The sequence below is a fragment of the Babylonia areolata genome, chromosome 31 (genome assembly GCF_041734735.1).
Source record: "Babylonia areolata isolate BAREFJ2019XMU chromosome 31, ASM4173473v1, whole genome shotgun sequence".
Lineage (NCBI taxonomy): Eukaryota > Metazoa > Mollusca > Gastropoda > Neogastropoda > Buccinidae > Babylonia > Babylonia areolata.
Genome location: NC_134906.1, coordinates 16,502,655 through 16,526,817, shown reverse-complemented (window position 1 = coordinate 16,526,817; position 24,163 = coordinate 16,502,655). Strand labels below are relative to the sequence as shown.

The 24,163-nt window shown below is 42.5% G+C and overlaps 1 protein-coding gene across 1 annotated transcript in view; it reads left to right on the top strand.

The window, feature by feature from the left end:
* Window positions 1–14,879, top strand: part of LOC143276251 (potassium channel subfamily T member 2-like) — a 288,909-nt gene extending 274,030 nt beyond the window's left edge. The window contains exons 26-29 of the mRNA XM_076580729.1: window positions 9,587–9,713; window positions 11,230–11,314; window positions 12,168–12,441; window positions 13,118–14,879. Of these exons, the coding sequence (XP_076436844.1) occupies window positions 9,587–9,713; window positions 11,230–11,314; window positions 12,168–12,441; window positions 13,118–13,372 (741 nt within the window). The 3' untranslated portion in view covers window positions 13,373–14,879. The remainder of the gene's footprint in view (window positions 1–9,586; window positions 9,714–11,229; window positions 11,315–12,167; window positions 12,442–13,117) is intronic.
* The last annotated feature ends 9,284 nt before the right edge of the window (window positions 14,880–24,163 follow it).

Below are 24,163 nucleotides of genomic sequence, written 5' to 3'. Positions count from 1 at the left end.
TATTTTGATAATGATACCAACAATAATAACAACAGTAATGACGATTAAATAATTTCATTCTCTCTCTCTCTCTCTCTCTCTCTCTCTCTCTCTCTCTCTCTCTGTGTGTGTGTGTGTGTGTGTGTGTGTGTGTGTGTGTGTCTGTCTGTGTGTGTGTCTGTGTGTGTGTGTGTGTGTACTACATGGTGCAAACCTCCCTTGTAGCGGGCTCAACGCTCCTTCCATGTAATAATAAAGATACAATAGTGTATAGTGACATACAACAACACATAATGGCATGAGGAAAAATGTTCACCTGGACAATAATATGATTGCGATTTCATGTTTTGTTTTTGTTTTTGTTTTTTTGTTTGTTTGTTTTTTTGTTGTTGTTTTTTTCTTCCATTCGGATCTGTTACATTTTTTCACTCAGGTTTTCGAAAGCTAAATTTGGTGATCGTCTTGCCCTTTGCAAAGTAGTATTTCTCCAAGTATTTCTGCACTCATATTTTGATGTTGCATAACGTAATAAAGCAGCTGTTTCATAATTCTATCCTATGATGCATTTATTGACTTTCATATCTGTTTATTTTATCAGTCATTCAGTAATCTATTGCTTTCGTTTATTCGTTTATTTATTGTATAATTCACGTTACATGTCTAAAAACTTATTATCACTTTTCATTACTTTTATTAATCTCAAGCGAAATAACGAATTGCTCTTTTTTACATCTCTCTATCTTTTCAAATTCAGTATTTGCTATTCTACAAAAGGTTTTGATGGAAAAAAAAGGTTTTTTTTAAATTATTGGTCTGTTCTAGCCAAACACTGTTTTACATGCTTGTTCTCTTTAACATTCATATCAAATCTAATCTAGCTAACGTTTATATTTATTTGTGTTTTGTTTCTAAAATAATCCATGCGGCCTATTTGCTCTCTCTCTCTCTCTCTCTCTCTCTCTCTCTCTCTCTCTCTCACACACTCACTCCCTCTCCCCTTCAAACTCTTTACTTGATTACCCATGATATCTGAAGGCATGAAAAATATTTTGTTATACCTAAAAATGTAACTCCGCCACTTTTGACTTCTCTTTGTTAACAGTTGAGATGGTACATACATCAGTATCCTGCTACTAATATTAATTGAACAGTAAATGCATGTTCGTTTTCATGTATGAAAAAAAAATTACCCTTGTCTAGTGTGCAATTTTCATGTTCTTTTTATTCATGTTACACACCACTTTTAGCCTTGAATATGAATTTATGAATCTGCATTCTGCTTCTGCCTGTTTAAATATGCATATTTATCATAGGAATTTTTTAAGCGTTTTATATATATATATATGTGTGTTCAGTCAGTTGTAATTTCTTCTGTCTGTTGGTCTGTCTGACATGTTGCACTCTTATTTAGCCATCAGTAAATGTAAGTGTGGACACCCCACCTTTTGGTTTCGTATTGCCTGCCCTTCCTTGTCTTTAGTTTCTACAGTTTTAGAGTTATGCATGCGTGTGAATGACTGGTGCGAGAGCGTTTTGATTTGTCTCTGCACAAGATTCAGCGCTATATAAATACCATTATTATTATTATTATCTTCGTACTGCTTTAAATGGAATGGTCTTAATGGAAAATAATATTGTGATATTAACCTTCAGACCGTGTTTAAACTGGTGTGTGGCAGTCCACCCCTCTTTGATACTGCATGTACACTTCGTTTTGTGAATACTGCCACAGAAAAATAGGTCGAAAAAGTGGAGGAAAAAAACAAAGCAATTTTCTTTCTTGAATACCCAGAAAGTTGTGAAAGTGAGTCTGTTGTCAGCTGGAATATCTTAGGTGGCATTATTTTAGGAAACAGATGTTCGACTTTCCAGATACCACGGCGTGATTGTGATGTGGAACACCGGGACAACGTCAGCACACATGCTGTCGCAGAGAGACGTGAAGTCTGCCCACTGTTAGACTTGCTGCAGTCCAAATTCAGAGTTTTCGAAGAAACTGTGAAATCCTTTCCCTCCACTAACTGTAATTTTCCCCTTCTACTCACATTGTAAACATTTAAGTTAATAATTGTTCCAAATTCTGACAGCATCTACCACTCAACAATCTGTATCGCTAGATAGATCCAGAACTTTTTTTAAAATCGAAACTGAAAATGGGATTAGGTTCAGACGTGTCCAGATAAACGGATATTGCCAGTAAACGACCGCTTCGAATTGATGCTCCAGGCTTTGACTGGGGCTGGTGTTCAATGAATAATAACAAAGTAAAATGAAGGCTTATTGGGGCTGGCGTTCAGTGAATAATAACAAAGTAAAATGAAGGCTTATTGGGGCTGGCGTTCAGTGAATAATAACAACGTAAAATGAAGGCTTATTGGGGCTGGTGTTCAGTGAATAATAACAACGTAAAATGAAGGCTTATTGGGGCTGGCGTTCAGTGAATAATAACAAAGTAAAATGAAGCCTTATTGGGGCTGGCGTTCAGTGAATAATAACAACGTAAAATGAAGGCTTATTGGGGCTGGCGTTCAGTGAATAATAACAAAGTAAAATGAAGGCTTATATAGCGCAGTATCCCGATCACTGGCACATTCACTGGCACATTCACCGCGCTGACCTCTCCAAACAGAAGGGAGAGCAGAAGCAATGAACTCTGGCACTGGAAACGGAAACCTGCACGGCAGACTTGCACATAAATTAGTGCCCAGCAAAAGCATCGCCTGCCCTTGCATGTCCATGTGTACCCCCTCAGACAACGTGCCAATGGCCAAATTGGCGGGTAACGTTTCCAGTAAATAAATAAATTCATCAATTTATCTTTTCCAAGAAATTTAATAAATGAATAAAAATTAAAAAAGAAGATATATTTGAACTTGGAAAATGGTTCAAAAGATAAGCTGACAGAAATGGCAATGTCTGATTACCACACATAGATGCACAAAAGCTCTGCTCGACTGAGCAAAAGTGGCAAAGATGACACACAAAAATAAGTATGACTTTTTCTTTTCTCAATATATGTTCACATATTTAATTGGACAAAATATTGACGAATTGTTTACTTTGCATTAAGAGAAAGGTACGAACTTTGTAACTATGTCATGATATTATCAACAAAATACTCACATAGCACAAACTTCACATAATACACATGAGCACGACATTCGTGCTGTTTATGTAGCAAAATGGATAGCTCAGGGATGCAATAGCACACACCTCAACAGATTTCAATGAACAGCCCAGACCAAACAGGCCTGTCACACAAAGGCATTGAACGCCCCTGAACTCAGCACACCGCTGATTCATCTCGCACGTGCCCTGCGAGACTGACTTGTCGACCGCGTCTCTTAATCCTGCCGCCACGTGGTAGCTCTGATCAATCACGGCTCGCAGCACTTAATCCTGCCGCCACGTGGTAGCTCTGATCAATCACGGCTCCCAGCACTTAATCCTGCCGCCACGTGGTAGCTCTGATCAATCACGGCTCCCAGCACTTAATCCTGCCGCCACGTGGTAGCTCTGACCAATCGCAGCTCGCAGCACTTAATCCTGACGCCACGTGATAGCTCTGATCAATCACGGCTCGCAGCACTTAATCCTGCCGCCACGTGGTAGCTCTGATCAATCACGGCTCGCAGCACTTAATCCTGCCGCCACGTGGTAGCTCTGACCAATCACGGCTCGCAGCACTTAATCCTGCCGCCACGTGGTAGCTCTGACCAATCGCGGCTCGCAGCACTACTGCGCAAGTCAGCTGAGCTGATTTCAAGCGCCTTTAATGCCTTATGTATCACTTAACCCTTTAAACTGACACTGAGAATGTTTTTGTCGAGTTCGACCGTGACAGCCAAATCACAGCAAAAAAGATACAACACATTGTCTTTGGTCAAATTTTACACCAAGGGACCAGGCATTACAAAAATTACACCCCCTATACACATTATTGTTATTAATTAGGCAGAACCGTCTTCATACGGTTTGTATCAGAGACGTACAGCACTCATTGCGAGTGAATTAGCCAGGTACATCTACATCGCTGCCTTAAGTGAGACCAGACTGGCAGAAGAAGGCGAACTCTGTGAGCGAGGCGCAGGCTACACCTTCTTTTGGAGTGGTCGCGGACCTGAAGAGAGACGTGAGGCTGGAGTTGGCTTTGCAGTGAAGACAACCCTAGTTGGCAAGCTGGCTGGCCCCCCGAAAGGAGCGAACGATCGCCTGATGACGATGAAACTCCCTATATGTAATGGGAAGAAGTTTACCATCATTGTCAGCGCCTACGCGCCCACCATTAAAACCCGGATGAGATCAAGGACAAGTTCTACAAGGACCTGAACGCTGTCATCACCACTGTTCCCAACGCAGACAAGCTCATCATTCTTGGTGACTTTAACGCGAGAGTTGGTTGTGACAGCACCTCCTGGGAAGGCGTGATTGGGAAGCATGGGGTTGGTAACTGTAACAGCAATGGCCATCTACTTCTCCAGACATGTGCCAAGCACGACCTTCTTATCACAAACACCATCTTCTGCCTCCCTACCCGTAACAGGACGTCATGGATGCATCCTCGCTCTGGGCATTGGCATCTCATCGACTTTGTCATCGTCAGGAAGAGGAACAGGCAGGACGTACGAGTCACGAGGGCCATGTGCGGCGCCGAGTGCTGGACAGACAACCGCCTTATCGTCTCCAAGCTCAACCTCCGCATCCAGCCCAAGAGACGGCCTCAAGGCATGAAAGCACTCAAACGCCTGAATGTCAACAAGCTAGAGCTAGGCAACATCAAGCAGAGCTTTGCTGACACCCTGGAGGAACGCCTTGAGTCCACCGTGCTGGACAACCAGAATGTGGAGGCAGCATGGGGCGCACTGCCATGGAGTGCCTGGGGCCTTCTGTCAGGAAGCACAAAGACTGGTTTGATGAGAACTGCACTGAGATCAAGCAGCTGCTAGAAGACAAACACCAAGCCTACAGAGCCCACATTGAAGATCCCAAGTCACAGTCAAAGAAAGACATACTGAAGAGCGCACGCAGCACCATCCAGCTGAAGCTGCGGTAGCTGCAGGATTCCTGGTTGAGCAACAAAGCTGATGAGATCCAGGGCTTTGCAGACAGGAATGACATGAAGAACTTCTATAATGGCCTGAAAGAAGTCTACGGTCCCACCACCTCCGGATCTGCTCCACTCCTCAGTGCTGATGGTTCTACCCTGATCACTGACAAGGACGGGATCCTTGAGAGATGGGCTGACCACTTTGACAGCGTACTGAACCGCCCCTCCACCATCAATGATGAAGCCATTGACCGACTCCCCCAGGTGCCAGTCAGTGAGTCATTGGATGCCATTCCAACTTTGGAGGAGACCCAGAAAGCTATCCGTCTGCTATCCAATGGCAAAGCCCCTGGCTCAGACTCCATTCCAGCTGAGGTCTACAAAGAAGGTGGTATGGCGCTGACTGAGAAGCTTCATCAGCTGTTCCAACTCATCTGGCAGCATGAGGCAGTTCCACAGGACTTCAAAGACGTTTTCATCATACACCTGTACAAGCGCAAAGGAAATCGTCAGGCCTGTGACAACCATCGTGGAATATCCCTGCTGTCCGTCGCAGGCAAGACTCTGGCCAGAGTGCTACTCAACCGTCTCATAGCGCACCTTGAGCAAGGTCTCCTACCAGAGAGCCAGTGTAGCTTCCGGAAAGAACGCGGGACTATCGACATGGTGTTTGCTGCCAGGCAGCTCCAGGAGAAGTGTCAGGAACAGAACGCCGACCTTTACTCCACCTATGTCGATCTGACCAAGGCCTTCGATACTGTTAGCAGAGATGGCCTTTGGAGAATCATGGCGAAGTACGGGTGTCCCAGAAAGTTCATCACCATCATACGGCAACTACACGATGGGATGCTAGCCCGAGTCCAAGACAACGGAGAGACTTCAGAACCATTCCCTGTCTCCAACGGAGTCAAGCAAGGGTGTGTTCTTGCCCCCACCCTGTTCAGTCTCATGTTTTCAGCCATGCTGACAGATGCCTTCTGAGATGCTGACGTAGGCATTGGCATCAGGTACTGCACAGATGGCTCACTCTTTAACCTCAGGAGGCTTCAAGCAAAAACCAAGGTGAGGACAGACACCGTCAACGACTTCCTGTTTGCTGACGACTGCGCTCTCAACGCTGCCTCCGAAGCTCACATGCAACACAGTGTCGACAAGTTCTCTGCTGCCTGTGACAACTTTGGCCTCACAATCAGCACGAAGAAGACTGAGGTGATGCACCAGCCAGCTCCAGGAAAGCCTTACGTTGAACCAAACATCTTCATCAACGGGCAACGACTGAACGCGGTGGACAAGTTCACATACCTGGGCAGTACACTCTCTCGCACCGATGTCATCGACGACGAGGTGAATGCCAGACTCGCCAAAGCCAGCGCTGCCTTCGGCAGACTCCATAAGAACGTTTGGAACAGGAGAGGCATCACCCTGGAGACGAAGCTCAAAGTATACAAGGCCATAGTTCTCACCACACTGCTCTATGGATGTGAATCATCGACGGTCTACAAACGCCACGCCAAAAAGCTGAACAACTTCCACACCACCAGCCTCAGAAAACTTCTCGGCGTAAAGTGGCAAGAGAAGATCCCTGACACAGAGGTGCTCACTCGTGCAAACTTGCCCAGCATCTACACCATCTTGATGCAGGCCCAGCTGCGTTGGGCAGGCCATGTACTTCGCATGCCAGACCACCGGCTCCCCAAGAAACTGCTGTACGACGAACTCCAACATGGCAAGCGCTCCCATGGAGGCCAAAAGAAGCGCTTCAAAGACACTCTGAAAGCTTCTCTGAAGGCCTTCAACATCAGCCACGACACATGGGAGCTGAATGCAATGGACAGACCAAAGTGGCGTTCAGCTGTCCACAAAGGCGCCAAATCCTGTGAGGCCAACAGAATCGCTGCAGCAGAGCAACGCAGACAGGCCAGGAAAAGCAGTGCCAGCAAGTCTCCGACAGCCGCCACCATCCCCTGTCCACACTGCGTCAGAACCTTCCGGGCGCTGATTGGCCTGATCAGTTATCTGCGCACCCACAGAGCCCAACCCACCCACCCCCAGGATGACTGGATGGTCCTCGTCGATCCCGACGGACGAACCACACATCAGATGCCAAAGCAATTTAATAAGCTGTTTAATAATGAAATGTGTCGCCATTTGTGTTTTAATACTGTTTTGTTTTTTTCATCCTTGTTCCTGAGTAACTGACATAATGTTTCCTAAAGCCATCATTTATAGATCTTGTTAGGAAACCCCCCAGATCTCTAATAAAGAACTTAATTCCACAGTGAATCGATCCGATCCAGGACTTTTGTTGTTATTCATGTTTTTAAGTGCCTGACATATTTCATTATATGTCAAATAAAACACTGTCTTAATATGACAACTTATCAACATCATGCAACAATGTGTTCAAGTCAGCATCAACAACATTTATTTCAGAATACAACTTCTGATAAAAACCCTGAACTTCAGACCAAATCTCATCTGGATCAACAACCACATCGCCACTCTCACTCTGGAAAACTCAGTCTTATCAACAAATTTACGAATGTCTGGATTGCAAAAATATTTACTGGGCTTTTCTCCATCCTGCGCCCACCTGATTCTTGACCTAGCCATCATACCTTGATTTTTTTTCTTAGTTCTTGTAATTGTACATTCACCAATTCAAATTCCTAGATATTATGATAGTGCTTTCGTTGAAATTTCCATTCAACTGTTTTGTTTTACATTCTTATAACTCAGTTTCATTGACTATTTCCATTAACAACATTAAAAAAAAATCAATTGATCAGGAATACAAAACTAAAGCTCACCATTAGCACTACGATCAATATTATGAAAATCATAGACAGGCAAGGCATATTCTTTTTTCAAATTCAAAGTAACTTTTTATTTCTTCTACAAACTTTTTGTCCCTCAACAGAGAGTTGTCAAATTTCCAGAACTGCCTGTCTATTTTCATAGCATCTCTTTTTTAGAAGTAAATCAACAACAGAGTGATCAGAACGGTAGATTATTCCAATATCAGTACCAGTTACATCTGAAAGCAAATTACCAGAGACAAAAAAATAATCTAAGCGTCATTGCTTTATACTGTTAAGTTTTCTCCATGAATATTTTCTTTGTTGGAAATATATGTCTAAAGCATCAACTAGTTCATGTTCTACCATCAGGTCCTGTATCTTTTTTTCGTGATCTTTTTCGGTTAGTAGTACTTTGATAGTTTCTAGCGTCTAATTTCATATCAAGCACAACATTCCAGTCTCCAGCTATCATGATGTATTCATTAACAATCTGATCAATCTTATTGCCTAGAGTGGAGAAAAATCTGGATTGTCACCTGTACTGGGAACGTCTAAATTATGCCAGGAGTCTGTCCAACTTATGTCAAGAGTCTGTCTACTTATATCAAGAGTCTGTCCAAATTATGAGACGTTCCAATTCTCTGTCACGATCGAAGCCTGCAGTGACAGTTGTCCAAGAAACTGATAAGAGATGAGAAAACTTTCCTTTTGAATGATATGTTCAAGGAGCCAGCATGGCCAAAACAACGCTGAAGAGTACATTCATTTTCTGTACCCGTCGTAAGTTTCTCTGTAAGACGTTGCTGCCTGAATAAAACAGTAACTTAGCTCCGGACTGTTCATCACCATCTCCCGCTCTCGGTAAACAATTCTGACAATCTTGTTTGTCTTGTCAAGTTACTACCTTGAGGATTCTTGTTGTTGGGTGCCGTAACGGCCTTTGGCTGCTTTGGAGTAAAGACATCTTATGCCGGAGGTCTCCATCTGCGGGAGGGGGAGGGGGTGTTCTCGTGTTTAGATCGTGTGGGTCTCTCTCACATGAAGGTGTAGCAGTGCACCGTCGCATCATATTATCATGCAAATTATGCAGACAATAATCATGGAAATTGTATCCGTCAAAAGTCAAAAAGAATATTAGCAATCACTAGAAAAATGTTAGCGTTGGAAGAGGGAGACACACGGAAATTAAGGTAGGAGTTTTGGCATTGACACTTAGCATGATCAGCAGAAATGAGAAAGTCATCCATTCTGTATACTGGGGCTCGCTCCGAACACGTCTCCACACACTGTCATATGAACACAAAAGGGGACACAAAACATGAGCACCGTCTGCAGGGTGAGCCACAAACTGAACACTGCGATGTTTGCGCCCACTGTATACACGGCCAGCAAGCGGTTCACAGCCACGGGATCTACTCGCATGTTCATTCATTTTCCTTGCCATATTTTGATGAAAATTCCAGCAAAAGTACCTACTGCACAACGGTAAATCTCTGAATCAACCGCCATGACTGGTGACTTGCTGTAGTCAAATAAAAGTTTGGATTGATTTTATCAGATGAGAGAGCAACGAATTTCCAAATCAGGACAAGTCTGTCAACACAAGTGTTCACTGGGTTTGAGAGAGAGAGAGAGAGAGAGAGAGAGACTGCAGAGTTCCACAGAACACACACACACACACACACACACACACACACACACACACACACACACACACACACACACTGTATTTCATTTCATTAATGGTGTTTCTCCACAGCTGTCCGTGGCCACAGGAGAGGAGAATACGGGGGTCAGCACCATGACCCCTGAACAGCACGAAATCATGCAGATGGTCAAGTGCCGCATGCAGAACCTGGGGCTGCCACTGGAGGATTACTGTGGTGGTCAGTCAGCTGTCCCCACACCTCACAGACCATACCTCTGTGGAAATTAGCATAGCTCTGGGTATAGCTCTTGGAAAAATAGCATAGCTCTGAGCATACCTCTGGGGAAAATAGCATAGCTCTGGGCATACCTCTGGGAAAAATAGCATACCTCTGGGTATTCCTCTGAGGAAAATAGCATAGCTCTGGGCATTCCTCTGGGGGAAATAGCATAGCTCTGGGAAAAATAGCATAGCTCTGGGCATTCCTCTGGGGGAAATAGCATAGCTCTGGGAAAAATAGCATAGCTCTGGGCATTCCTGTGGGGAAAATAGCATAGCTCTGGGGAAAATAGCATAGCTGTGGGCATAGCTCTGGGGAAAATAGCATAGCTCTGGGCATACCTGTGGAGGCGTATCTCCAGGCATAGTTATGGGGAAAATGACACAGCTCTGGGAAAATAGCATGTGAGAATAGCTCTGGGAAAATAGCATACCTCTAGGGGAATAGTATAGCTCTGGGCATACCTCTTGGGAAAATAGCATAGCTCTGGGCATACCTCTGGGGAAAATAGCATAGCTCCACACATAGTCTGGGAAAATAGCGTAGCTCCAGGCATAGCTATGGGAAAATATAACACAGTTGTGGGAAAATATCATAGCTGTGAGCATAGCTCTCGGAAAATAGCATAGTTCTGTGGAAAAAAAAATAGTGTAGCTTTGGGCTTCGATCTGGAGAAAATAGTTTAGTTTTGGGAATTTATTATGGTCTGACATATATGTTATGATTTATATTGCCAGTATTTTCTTCCCCTCCGCTGGACCTCGAGTGGTTCTCTGGACGCTAGTCACTCGGATGAGACGATAAACCGAGGTCCCGTGTGCAGCATACAATTAGCGCACGTAAAAGAATCCACGGCAACAAAAGGGTTGTCCCTGGCAAAAATTTAGAAAAATCCACTTCGATAGGAAAACAAGTAAAATTGCAGGCAGAAAAAAATACAAAAAAATGGGTGGCGCTGTCAGTGTAGCGACGCGCTCTTCCTGAGGAGAGCAGCCCGAATTTCACACAGAGAAATCTGTTGTGACAAAAACAGTAATACAAATACAAATGTGCATATGAATAAGTAATACGAGCCGTTGCAACATTATTCGTTTGTGACGTAATTCATCAGTAATCAGTGATGTTATTAATAGTTGAATTACTTTTTTTTTAATTGGCAGGCTGCTGGTGTACTTGGTGTAACCTCATTACTGGTACATTATTGACAGCGTTCCTCTTTTAAGGAAATGCTACAGTGAGTACCCCCACTCTTTGTGTTCATAGTGACAACAGCACATCACCATATCGGTGCTTCTCTCTTTTTTTTTCAAACTGTTCAGTGTAATATTACTTCAACTGAGTTTCCCTTTCAGTGATCATTTCTTTCCCATTCGATTTTGCAACTGTCGATAGTATTCATATCTTATACTAATTTTGAAAGTTACAAAATTGAGCTATTTTTATTGCTTAGTAATGTTTGCAAGTCTATGTGCAGGTGATACGAGTCTAAAGAGGAACACTATCTCATACACCGTCATCAATCCAGGCTACGATCTGAAGCTGGAGTTGGGAGACATTATGTGAGTGTTCTCTTTCTTTATTCGTGTGCTAGGAAAGGAATACGTGTGCGCCCGGATATGTATGAGGCGGTGAGAAATGTGATCAGTACATGAGACAGAGAGTCAGACGGGCAGCATTGTTTTGAAGTTTTTGAATTCGCTGAAGAAGATTATGTGGATGGGGATGCTTGGATTTTTTTAAACTGCAGAGATAAAAGAAAATAAGAATGTTCAAAAGTTTATTAAAAAAAAAATGAGGATGTGGTGATTTAAATAAATAAGCATAAATAAACAAAAATGATTATAAAATGAATAAAGAAAGAAAAATAAAATTGGATCGAAGAGAATGAGAATGCGCTTGAACAGGAAAGGATCAGTCTTGCAGCAGTGTGGGAGTGCGCGCAGTGTTTATGGGAATAGCTGGTTCTGTTTGACGAGCCGGCACATACTACACAGGAGAACCAGGAAATATATTCATAAACATTCGCACTGTGTATTGCAAACAAAATCAAAATGAAATATTAAGAGCAAGTGCATACGATTGTATTGGCAGTGACAAAAAAAGGACTATTGAAGAAATACTGGTATGAAGCTGTTCGTTTATGAGTCGAAGTATTTTGTTAAAAAAATGAATGTGTGGACAATGTCATAATGTCCGAGCTATTGTTTACGTAAAATACGTTACGCACGGAGATATGTTCTTGTTTCAAGTTATGTGCTTTATGTATTCGTTGTTTGTAGTTTGGCGATGTGGTTTGGATAGTGTGAGAGAAAGTATTTAGTTATTTCTTGGGGAAATAGCAAACAAAAATTATGATATTTCATCATATAAGTAAGGCATTCGCTGTTATTATTCTAGCGTCCGTGTTTACAGATATTTGATCCGACCCAGTTCGCTGTCCCCCCAGCCGTCCCCCCTGACGGACGAACGCAAGCTGCTGCAGGACCAGAAGCTGCACAAGCGGCAGGAGCCCACCGGTGCCCCCAACAACGAACATGAACCCACAGGGGTCAGCAAGACAACGTCACGTGACAGCACGGGCCTGCTGGACAAACAGACAGATGCTTCACGGAGAGATGCTAGTGGTGGAGGTGGTGGTGTTGGTGGTGGCGGTTGTTCATCAACACCACCCCTCTCAGGGAACAGGGTGGGTCCTAACAGGTCGCAGTGTCAGTTATTTATCACCAGCGCATAAATTTATTTCTCTGTTGACATTTGTAAAAGACATTTTGAGATTTGATTGATCAAGAAATCACCCTTGCATATCTGATCTTTCTGCCAGTGGTTTTTTCCTCACATGACAGACACCAGTGCTGATTTCCTTTCGTGACAACATTTCCACTTTGAGGTTTGCATGCACTGAAGACAAACTGAGGAGCAGGGATGGATACACCGCCATTGCAGGGAATAATTTTTTGAATTTCTGTTACCACAAAATAAACAGAAAAAATTCAATTCTTGGAGAACACGCCTTGAGCTTTAAAACCGTTATCACATTTTCCAGAGGCTATCAGTCGTCTTCCCTGTAATGTTATCCACCAATAGCCGTGAGTTTTATTGTCATTGGTTTCAGTCTCCTTGTGCCTGCGGGCGCGCAAGTGTGTGTGTGTGTGTGTGTGTGTGTGTGTGTGTGTGTGTGTGTGTGTGTGTGTGTGTGCGTGAGAGACAGACAGACAGACAGAATGTGCATATGTATGCGAGCGCTCATGATTGCTTATTTGCCGAGCATGCGTATGCATGCTTTGTTCCTATGTTTATCTGCATGCATCGTGTACCTGTTGGCATGTCAGTGTATGGTGTGTACTAACATTCCCTGTGGGCAGATCCCAGTCATTTACTACGACAGTGATGATAGTGAGCCTGAGCCCAAGTCCTCAACCCCTGCCCACACTTCTCACTTCCAGCCCCAGTCTCTGCAAGCAGTCACCTCAACCAACCATCCTTTGGAACGGAGCACTGAGTTTGATGCCAGCACTCCGGACTCTCTGGACCTTCCTATGGCCGACATGGACCTCACCAACAGCTCGGATACCTTAGTGTCTCGCCCTCGTCTGGGACTCAGTGGCACCATAGTATGACTGGCTGATAAACAAGAGAAATTGTTTTGCTGCCGTCTTTGTATCCATGGGCGTTGTTGAACAGCGGGGTGTTGCCAGTGAGCACGCTGATTTCCGCTGTATGAAGATCGCGATGAATGCCACTGAATCGGTTAAGAATGATGAATTTTGTAGGTGTGACTCAGGTGAGCTGATAAGATTGGTCCAACAGGATTCCATTATTGGTCAATAGGATTTTCATCGATAAGCTATCAGAAAGGACCTTTTGCTATGAGCAATATTCATTGACACGGACGTAATGTTTATAGTTTGTGGCCAACACATCCTCGCATGATGATCTCTGCTTATACCAGTAAAATACCACATTTTGGTGAGAAGATTTTGAAAACTTCTTGATGCCTCTTGTGTTGTCCCAATTTATGAACAAACTCTGGTCGTGTTGTATGAACAGTTAAAGACACACTGCGTGTGCCTGTAAAGAATCCACCTGGGACAAAAAGATGACAATTCAGACTGCATGAAAATTGACTGTACTCGTCTTTGAACACACTTTGGGCTTTAAAGAGTCCTCCGATGTGGTATGTGACATGCACAATACACTGTTAGCCAAGATCCATCTTTAAGAGTCTTCTGTAGACACTGTTTGGACAGAAAAGAAAAGGATGGCGGAGAGTGTAATGTCACTGACATGATAATATCTCGGGACCTACCTCGCAGATAATTCCAGAATTAAATTCCTGTTTGAAAAAGACATGTGGGTGAAGCCCTGGTCAGCAATCAGGTTTCTTTTTATATGATGCCAGCACTCCTTTCTTTTCCCGCTGCGGCACTGTTCCTTATCATTTGAATCAGGAATGGGTGCAACAACATGCCAGTTTGACGTTGCGTTCCAGAACTGACCATTGAGCATGTTCTGTGTGTAACTAGAATTGTGTTTTTAATGGCAACAATTCTATTTCATCGTCTGCTTACCGAGCCTGAAGGATGCAGGAACACAGGACAGATACTGCTTGTGATTGTTCACTTGTTTACAGAAAACACATTGTTTGTGTCAAAATAACGCTGATGGGTTTGTGGTTATTTCTGTTATTGGGTCACATGGAAAAGAGGGAAACGGACCAGTGTTTAGAGTTTCCCAGGACATATGAAAAGAAAATATTTGGGACAAATGATTTAACACTGCATAGTGTCATGTGTGTACTCGGTCTCGGTCTGATTTTTACCACCACCACAACCCTTTCACTCTCTCTCTGTCTCTGTCTCTCTCTTACAAGTTGATGAAAGGAATGAATGTTTAACAAATTTAAGTCAGTGTTTGTTTATGTATTTATTAAAACTATGCGCCAAGAATCAAACTCATTTAAGCCAAAACACAAAGAACAACTCAATTGTGAAATAAAATAAATACAACCCAACAGTTCCGTGAAATTTTTTGGCACACCGGTAGCAATGTCTGGTGTTATACACAGCTAGCGATGTTTGGAGTGACACACAGCTAGCGATGTCTGGTGTGACACACTGCTAGAGAAGTTTGGTGTGACACACCGCTAGCTATACTGCTAGCTATGTCTGATGTGATACACAGCTAGCTATGTCTGATGTGATACACAGCTTGCTATGTCTGATGTGACACACTGTTAGCTATACTGCTAGCTGTATTTGGTGTGACACACAGCTAGGATGTCTGGTGTGACACACTGCTAGCTATACTGCTAGCGATGTATGGCGTGACACACAGCTAGCGATGTCTGGTGTGACACACAGCTTGCTATGTCTGGTATGACACACAGCTTGCTATGTCTGGTGTGACACACTGCTAGCGATGTCTGGTGTGACACTGTTAGCTATACTGCTAGCTGTGTTTGGTGTGACACACAGCTAGGATGTCTGGTGTGACACACTGCTAGCTATACTGCTAGCGATGTATGGCGTGACACACAGCTAGCGATGTCTGGTGTGACACACAGCTTGCTATGTCTGGTGTGACACACAGCTTGCTATGTCTGGTGTGACACACTGCTAGCGATGTCTGGTGTGACACACAGCTTGCGATGTCCGGTGTGACACACTGCTAGCTATCTGCTGTGACACACTGCTAGCTATACTGCTAGCAATGACTTGCGTGACACACAGCTAGCAATGTCATATGTAACACACAGCTAGCGATATCTGCTGTGACACACAGCTAGCGATGTCTTGTGTGATACACTGCTAGCTATATCTGGTGTGACACACTGCTAGCTATACTGCTAGCAATATCTGGTGTGACAGACAGCTAGCGATGTCTTGTGTGACACACAGCTTGCTATGTCTGGTGTGACACACAGCTAGCGATGTCTTGTGTGACACACAGCTTGCTTTGTCTGGTGTGACACACAGCTAGCGATGTCTGGTGTGACACACAGCTAGCGATGTCTTGTGTGACACACAGCTAGCTATGTCTGGTGTGACACACAGCTAGCGATGTCTGGTGTGACACATAGCTAGCTACACTGCCAGCTATGTCTTGTGTGACACACAGCTAGCAATGTCTGGTGTGACACATAGCTAGCTACACTGCCAGCTATGTCTTATGTGACACACAGCTAGCAATGTCTTGTGTGACACACAGCTAGCAATGTCTTGTGTGACACGCAGCTAGCAATGTCTTGTGTGACACACAGCTAGCTATGTCTGGTGTGACACACAGCTAGCGATGTCTGGTGTGACACATAGCTAGCTACACTGCCAGCTATGTCTTGTGTGACACACAGCTAACAATGTCTGGTGTGACACTCTGCTAGCTATACTGCTAACAATGGCTTGTGTGACACACAGCTAGCAATGTCTGGTGTGACACATAGCTAGCTACACTGCCAGCTATGTCTTATGTGACGCACAGCTAGCAATGTCTTGTGTGACACATAGCTAGCAATGTCTTGTGTGACACGCAGCTAGCAATGTCTTGTGTGACACACAGCTAGCAGTGTCTTGTGTGACACACAGCTAGCGGTGTCTGCTGTGACACATAGCTAGCTACACTGCCAGCTATGTCTCGTGTGACACACAGGTAGCAATGTCTTGGGTGACACACAGCTAGCGATGTCTGTTGCTCTTGTTATCGATAAGGATGTGAACTTCTCTAGTTTCTTGTATGGCTTTACCATTCTTCTTGAACAGCGTTGGAAAATCCATCCAGATTGTTGCTGTTTTCAACTTTCAGAAGCCTATCCCAGGCATGCTGTATCAATTTCAGCAATAGAGTTAATGCATGTCCGTCTCCAGTGACGTGTTGTTGACCTGTTTCTATGGTGTGACGATGTTGGCTTACCGCCTGTGGGCATTGTCATTCACAGGGATGAAGTTCTCTCGAGGTAGGCTGACGTCAATAACACTCCACGTTGTGACGTCACCCTTCTCATGTAATCATCGTTGGGATAGGCGAACTGAATCTGAAATCTCTTCCTGTGCTTATACATTAGTTTTGTATCAGGTGTCAAATATTCCTAGCTGGTGGAACGCTGAGGTGACAGACTTGGCGAAGGGAAGCAGTCAGTTGTGGTGTTTTCCTGGGTCGTCCTGAGGGTTGTGGGTGTGTTTGGACACCACGCCTGTCACACCACGCACGTCAGGGATTGGATTTGAAAAGATTCCTCCTGACAGTAGGCAATATCCCTGTCATCACTGTCTGTTGTGTTTTCCGGGGTACCCATGTGTGGGATGGGTGTATGCTACCTGCCAGTGCACAGCAACAAAGCGAGCGACTTTTCCTTGTGTTGTGAAGAGAATGGTCGTCTCTGCAGTTACACTGTGCCACCTCAGGCTATCCTGTGTTCTGCGTCTTACTATAAGGTCATGAGGTATTAACAACGTATTGACAAAGCTTTCTATTAGTTTCAGTTTCAAGGAGGTGTCAGAGCATTGGGACTGATGCATATATTCTGTAGATTCTCTTACTAATTTGAACCCTTGCAACACTTTTAGCTGTTTTTACCAACTGATTTTACATGTGAGCATTATTGTCTGCATACGGAACAGGCTGTGCTGTAAGCTACAGCAACTGTTCTGTGGTTTGAAAGAGAAAAACCAGATCCAATTTTTAAGATTTTTGTTGTTGTTTTGTTTTTTGTCATTTTTGTCTTTTTTTTCAAATACTTATGTATTTGTGTATGTATTTATTTTATGATTTAATTTGTTTGTTTTTTATCTGTTTTGCATTGTAAACATTTCTCCATAAAATGTTTTTGTTTTGCTCTTTATTGATTATATCATTTCATATATCTTTTCTTCTTCCCTCTGACAGAATCATTATCAGAATTAGAACCACTAAATTGAAGATATAATATATTTCCATCATCAATTGTGTGTGCCATTTTCTTCTTCCTCAGTGAAAACACAGCTTCAGTGCAGTTCAGATAACGCGAGTTTTCAATAATTCAGTAACCTGGTTTACGTGAGCAAATTATGCATTCCAAGTTATTGCCCTTTTTAAACATTATTACATACTGTACTTGACACAAGCAATTTTCACTGAATAGTGGGTAATGTTCCAGTTCCTGACAAGTACAATGTTTTGTTAAAGGGTTCTAAGACGCCTTGAAACGCGTCGGAACATCCTTATTGGACAGCTGTTGGTTACAAATGCAAACTTTATTGTTATCGACTACCTTTTAAGTCACGTTCTTTGAGGTGAACGGGAACGGCTCCATACTTATTTTATATATTATGTTCACCAGTCTTAGCACCAAGTCTACCGTTTATTAAAAAAGAATATGTATTTAGAAAAGATGGATGCGCGCATGAAAGAGTTAAAAATCATAGGCTTCGGGGGAGCCTTCTGGGGTTAGTCGCAGAACGATTCCATTGTTGTTTTTTCAGTCTTGATTTTTTTTAACATCAAAACATTCCTATAAATGCGGGCAGGACTGGGATTTAACGGAAGCGTTTCAAGGGGAGTTATTTTCGGTCATCCCCAGAATGACTCCCTTAATATATTCAGTCTTGAGTTTCTTTCCTTTTTCTTTCCTCAACAGCCCTTATCACTGCAGGGCATGATAAGGGCTGGGGATAGAGATTTCGTAGAAAGGGATTTCAAGATGAGTTATTTTCTGTCATCCCAGAACGACTCAATCAGTACTTTCTTACTATAATCACCAGTTTTAGCATCAACTTCACGTCATTCCAGAAACATGTGCTATATCGAGACATGCACAAGTGTTTTTTTTGTTGTTGTTTTTTTCTTTGTTTTTTTTTTTTCTTTTTTGTTGTTTTTGGTTTGAGGACAATCTCCTGAGATTAGTTGCTAAACAACTCCATCAGTTATTTTATTTCTGATTTGCTTTTTTTTTTTTCAAGAAAATCCCATTACTACAGGATACTGGTTGGGACTGAGTGTGGAAATATTGGTGCTTTGGGGAGTTTTACTGGGGCATCCCCAGAGAGATTTCCTTAGTTTTGACTTGCTTCTGTTGGGTCAATTCTTGTTATTGCGGGACAAATTGAGTGTGAGAATGAGGGAGCTTCAAAGTAAGTTGTTCTCAAACATCCCCAGAATGAATACATTGTCCTGCTGTCTTGATTTCAAAATGCTGAAGGATTCGGTTTTGAGACTACCCCCAAATAACTGTCCCATCACTCCTGCCCAGTCTCAACAGCTGTCCTGAAATAACACGTATCTCGAACCAACCAAACTGGATAAACATGATGGAGTCATCTTGGGACTGACCCAAAAGGATTCCCTTCGGCATCGCTCCTAGCCCCAAACACATCTCAACACCTATCCTGAAATAGCATGTATTTCTGAGTAAAGCAAACTGGCTAAACATAGGACTGACCTCAAAATACTCCCTTCGTTCCTGCTTCTTGTTGGGCTCTTCACAGTCGCCTGAACGTTTGTTTGTGTTTACAAACGGCATGACGTCGTTTTTCTTGTTCGCAGTTAAAAGAAAAAGAAAAAGAATTCTTGACAGGATACATATAATGACACCAGCTTAGTAACTACACTATCGACATGTTTACTGTAGCATGTGAATGTTTTTAAGTGGATACTGAAAAAACAAGAGTAAACCAAAAGAATCTCTCTCTCTCTCTCTCTCTCTCTCTCTCTCTCTCTATATATATATATATATATATATATATACGTATGTATATAATTATATATATATATAGCTAAATTGAATCGGCGGCACCTCCAAGGCAGAGCTGACTGTGACCACACATGCATGCAAGTCCGTGGAGCACATGTTATCTCATTTTTTGTTTCTTTCTTCCTCTCTTTTTTTTTTTATACTTCCTCATTGTCTTTTTTCTTTTCTTTTTTTCTTTTTCTTTTAAAGAGCACAACAACAGGCTTTCTTCAATGACCGGGGAAAAAAACGGAAAAAGAAACACACACACACACACACACACACACACACACACACACATCTACAAACACACACACACACACACACACACACACACACACACACACTCGTCTACAAACACACACACGCGCGCGCGCGCGCGTTTAAGCATACGCACCTCTCCCCCTCCCCCACCTTCCCGTACACACGAAGAAAAAACAAATACACGAGATACATGCCCAACCCAAGCTGACTCACTTTCGATGAGCCTGGCTACGCCGGTCAGCGCAGATCAGAAGAAAACGGCAAATTGTTGCGGTGTCTGAGGCGATGGCAATGTTTCCTTTACCGCGACTTCAGAGAAAAAAAAACTCAATCGAGATAAATCAGACTAACATGATTTGAACGGTGTTATCACTTCGAACAGAGTATTCAAATAAAAGGTCGGAAACATAAGTTAAAATGGTATTTTTTTATATTTATGATCAGATGTGTTTTGGCCTCTGTGGTAAATCTTCTTCCTTCCGAGTGTAACTTGCATAGTTCAGTCCCGCTCGAGCACCTTTTTTGAAGCTTCATAATATTCAAGTACAGAACATGATTCCTTTTGACTTTTTTACACAGCTTGCATGCTGCTGATATTGTGATGGTGGTTCTGCACCCTTGTCAGCAGCTGGTCGTCGTTCAGGTTGTTCCAGTCGACAGCTGTTCTAATAAAGAACGAGTTCTTAAGTTGTTCTGTTCTTGTTTCTGGAACTTCTAGCGTTCTGTTGTTCTTTCTGGCTGACCTCTCCACAATATTGCTGGAAATAAAGTCAGCAAAACGTCGGGCCTGGATGCGGCGTTTGTTTCTTTCTTGTTCTTTCATGAACTGGTCAGATGGTATAGCCGGCACCGACCCCTCACCCACTCGTTTTAGGAAAGAGAGACGGTGGTCTTTTTTGGTGGTCCTAGCGACGTGAGAGTGCCACTTTAGGTTGTCCGATATAATCACTCCAAGATAGGGGTTTGTACTGACTTGCTGTAGTATTTCGCCACAGAGATTGTAGAAAAAGCCAGTCTTCTTCTTGATGGTGATGATATAACACGTCTTTGCATTGAAGCGCATGTCCCAGTCTTTTGCTCATTTCTCAAGTTGTTTCAGGTCTTCTTGGAGAGCAAGATGATCAGCGAAGGTCCTTATCTGGCGGTACAGTAAGCAGTCATTTATATGAATTAAGAACAGCAAAGGGCCGAGCACTGTACCTTGCGGGACGCGATTTGTGAGGAAATTCTGGATCCAGCGATGTATAGGGCCTCTGACACCATAGTGGGACAGCTTATGGAGCAGTTTCATGTGTGGCACGGTGTCAAAGGCCTTGCTGAAATCCAGTATAGCCAGGTCTACTTGGGCGCCTTTGTCGAAAGAGAAGAGGTCATGCATGGTGGTTAAGAGCTGGGTCTCACAGAAATGTCCCGCTCTGAAGCCATGGTATAGGGGAGTCAAGGTGTTTTGTTCCTTGAAGAATTTATGCAGATGGTGGCAAATAATGTGTTCTAGCAGTTTGCAGGAGACTGATAATGTGCGCATCACAAGTGAGACTTGAAGGTCTTGCCTCTCTTGTTATCATTTTAGACTGACCTGTTGTACAGTTACTTCTGAGAACTGTGATTTTCACATGCAAAGATATCATTAAATGAGCACTTCTCTGGAGAGGAGACTCCACCGCACATATCAAACAACAGTATAGGAAATTTTAACACCAACCCGCCACAGTTGTGTGGGTGGAATACACAATATTGAAACAATTGTATCCTATAATTGCTCCAGCACTATTTCATTTATCAGCACAATTCAGTATCAGGGGGAAGTAGGTTTAAGAAAAAGATACAGTGATACTCAAGGTAATGCATGTGATTCCCAGAAATCTGTGATGTTACTAACGGTATTAAAAACCACGTGTTCACAATGGTGACCGTTTCATCTTGGCAGATTTGATTTGACACAGGCAAAAAGAAAATCTATGAACTCAGCTTTTTTCAAAACATTTGAAAAATCACGCACACACGCACGCACGCGCGCACACACACACACACACACACACACACACACACACACACACACACATGTCACGACACGTCTAATATCACTCAATTATAATTGTTGATTCCATTGTTCTAGTTTATCCCCTTTTTGTTCTGTATACCCCCCTTTAACCACCATCTCCAACCCCAGATTGCACACACACACACACACACACACACACACACACACACATACACATGACACGTCTAATATCACTCAAAGTTAAAGACGTTAAATTACAGAAAGAACGCGCGCGCACACACACACACACACACACACACACACACACACAAATAATAAGAAATTGTCAATTGGATCTTACCATAAATCCATTTAATGTTGTGACCAATCTGTTCTGCAGTCTTCACCCTCAAGACATTCAGGGTTTTGTTTGATCGATTTTGGATGATACATACCTGAAGGTGTTTTTCTTTGCTTCCGTGTATCTCTCTCTCTCTCTCTCTCTCACTAGATTAATATACAGGTGTGGATGTCCTCTTTTCTATTGCTCTCTTTATTTCTTCCTTCACTTCTGTCTATTGTTTTGTTTTGTTGTTGTTGGGTTGTTGCTGATTTTTTTTTTTCTTTTTTTTTTTGGGGGGGGGGGGGGTTGTTTGTTTGGTTTTTTTTTGGTTTTTTTTGTTTTTTTGCCTTCCCGGTCCATCCCCCTTTCGTTATTCCAGCAAGCTTAACATTTTTTTTTCTTTTCCGTTGTCTATGATGTACTGTGTGTACTGTTTTGCTTTGGCTAATAGATAGCTATTAGATCGTGAGATTGTAAACACTTGGTGTCCCTTCTGCAGTGTTGTTTCCCTTTGTGGTCTCTTCTTTGTATTTTGCTGGACTTTGAATTGTTGTGGGGGTTTTTTCGGTTTTTTTTTTAAGATTTGGAATAATCTAGGGTGATACATTAAGCAGAAGTGCTCACATCTTCAGCAAAGCCTGGTCTTATTCAAGAGCATAGTGGTTAAGATAGTATGTCTTGAACTGTTTTGCAGGTTATATATATATTTTTCTTTTTCTTTTTTAGGGAGAGAGAGAGAGAAAGATGTGACAATTCTGTGAATAACCTGGTTGAATGTTCATTTTGTTGGGCTGTCCTGATAAGCAAAAATATCGACTGTCAAATGTCGTGTGTGTGTGTGTGTGTGTGTGTGTGTGTGTGTGTGTGTGTGTGTGTGTTCGTTCGTTCGTTCATTTTGTTCGTTACTTTGTTAAATGTCTATCCACACGTGGTTTCAGACAAAAATTCCCCCCTTCCCTCACCCATCCACCCCAGCCTCATCTCTTCACTCTTTTTTCCTCCGTCTCTCCTCAGTTTGTAGTAAAAATGAATAAGAATAAAATCAATCATAAAAATTAACAAAATGTAACCTCTCAACAAGTTCAAATAACAAAAGAGAACCAATGGAGCTCCAAATAACTAAATTATTTCAAACATTACGTTGATTTTCAAACAGGACGTTGTCAATGGAAACAGCTGGAACTGCAGATTTTTTAGATGAATGTAGTAAAATGTTTTTCAGCTGTTCACAATCACGGATGATATGCGTGTCAGTCATGGTGTTCAGGCTTCCATTTAACCCACTTCACATGATAGGCCAACCGCCATTGACAAAGTTCTTCAAACTTCGTCCTGTTTTTGACCATTTTTCTCCAACACCCTTTCTCAGTTGAGCTCAGCAAACTGCATCCGAGGTCATTATTTGAAGTGTTTACTGACAAATTCCAAAATACTCAGGCAGTCTTTCAGCAAAGTCATCACTGCAAATTAAGGCATTCGGAAAACCTTGTTCACTCTGTCCGCCTTGGCTACAATGTGCAATTTTGTGGTATTTTTCATTAAATGCAATAAGCAATTGTTCTGCAAATTGAATATAGTGAACAAGAAGTGTTGAACATGATATCCAAAGAAGACAATTGAGTGCACACTCTATACAATGTGCAAACAGTACAGAATTGACACAACGTCTGTTTGTGCGTGTGTAATATACGATACGAAAAAATCAATTTTACTGTCTGTAAATGCACATGAAATCATTTCCAAATCTGGCAAAATCAGTTCATGATTTTTATGGATTTGTGTATATATGATTGTGAATTCACTCATTATATGTGTATTCTTACATCTTTCCCTTGCATCTGAGTTTACTCAAAAGGAGTTTTTAACCAGACTTGTGTGCATGAAAATCACCTTTTGCCCTATAATTCCTTTTTTGTGGAAATCTTACACTGTACTATTTTTTTACTCAATATTTGCGAATAAACCAAATTTCCTCTCTGTGTGCGTGCATATGTACATGGTTGTGTTTGGTTGTGTGTGTCTGTGTATTATCTTTCCCTTTTTGATGCATTTACTTGTGCTTTGAACATAAATGTACATTTATACTTTCAAACTTGGCTCGGTATGTAAACAGATTCAGT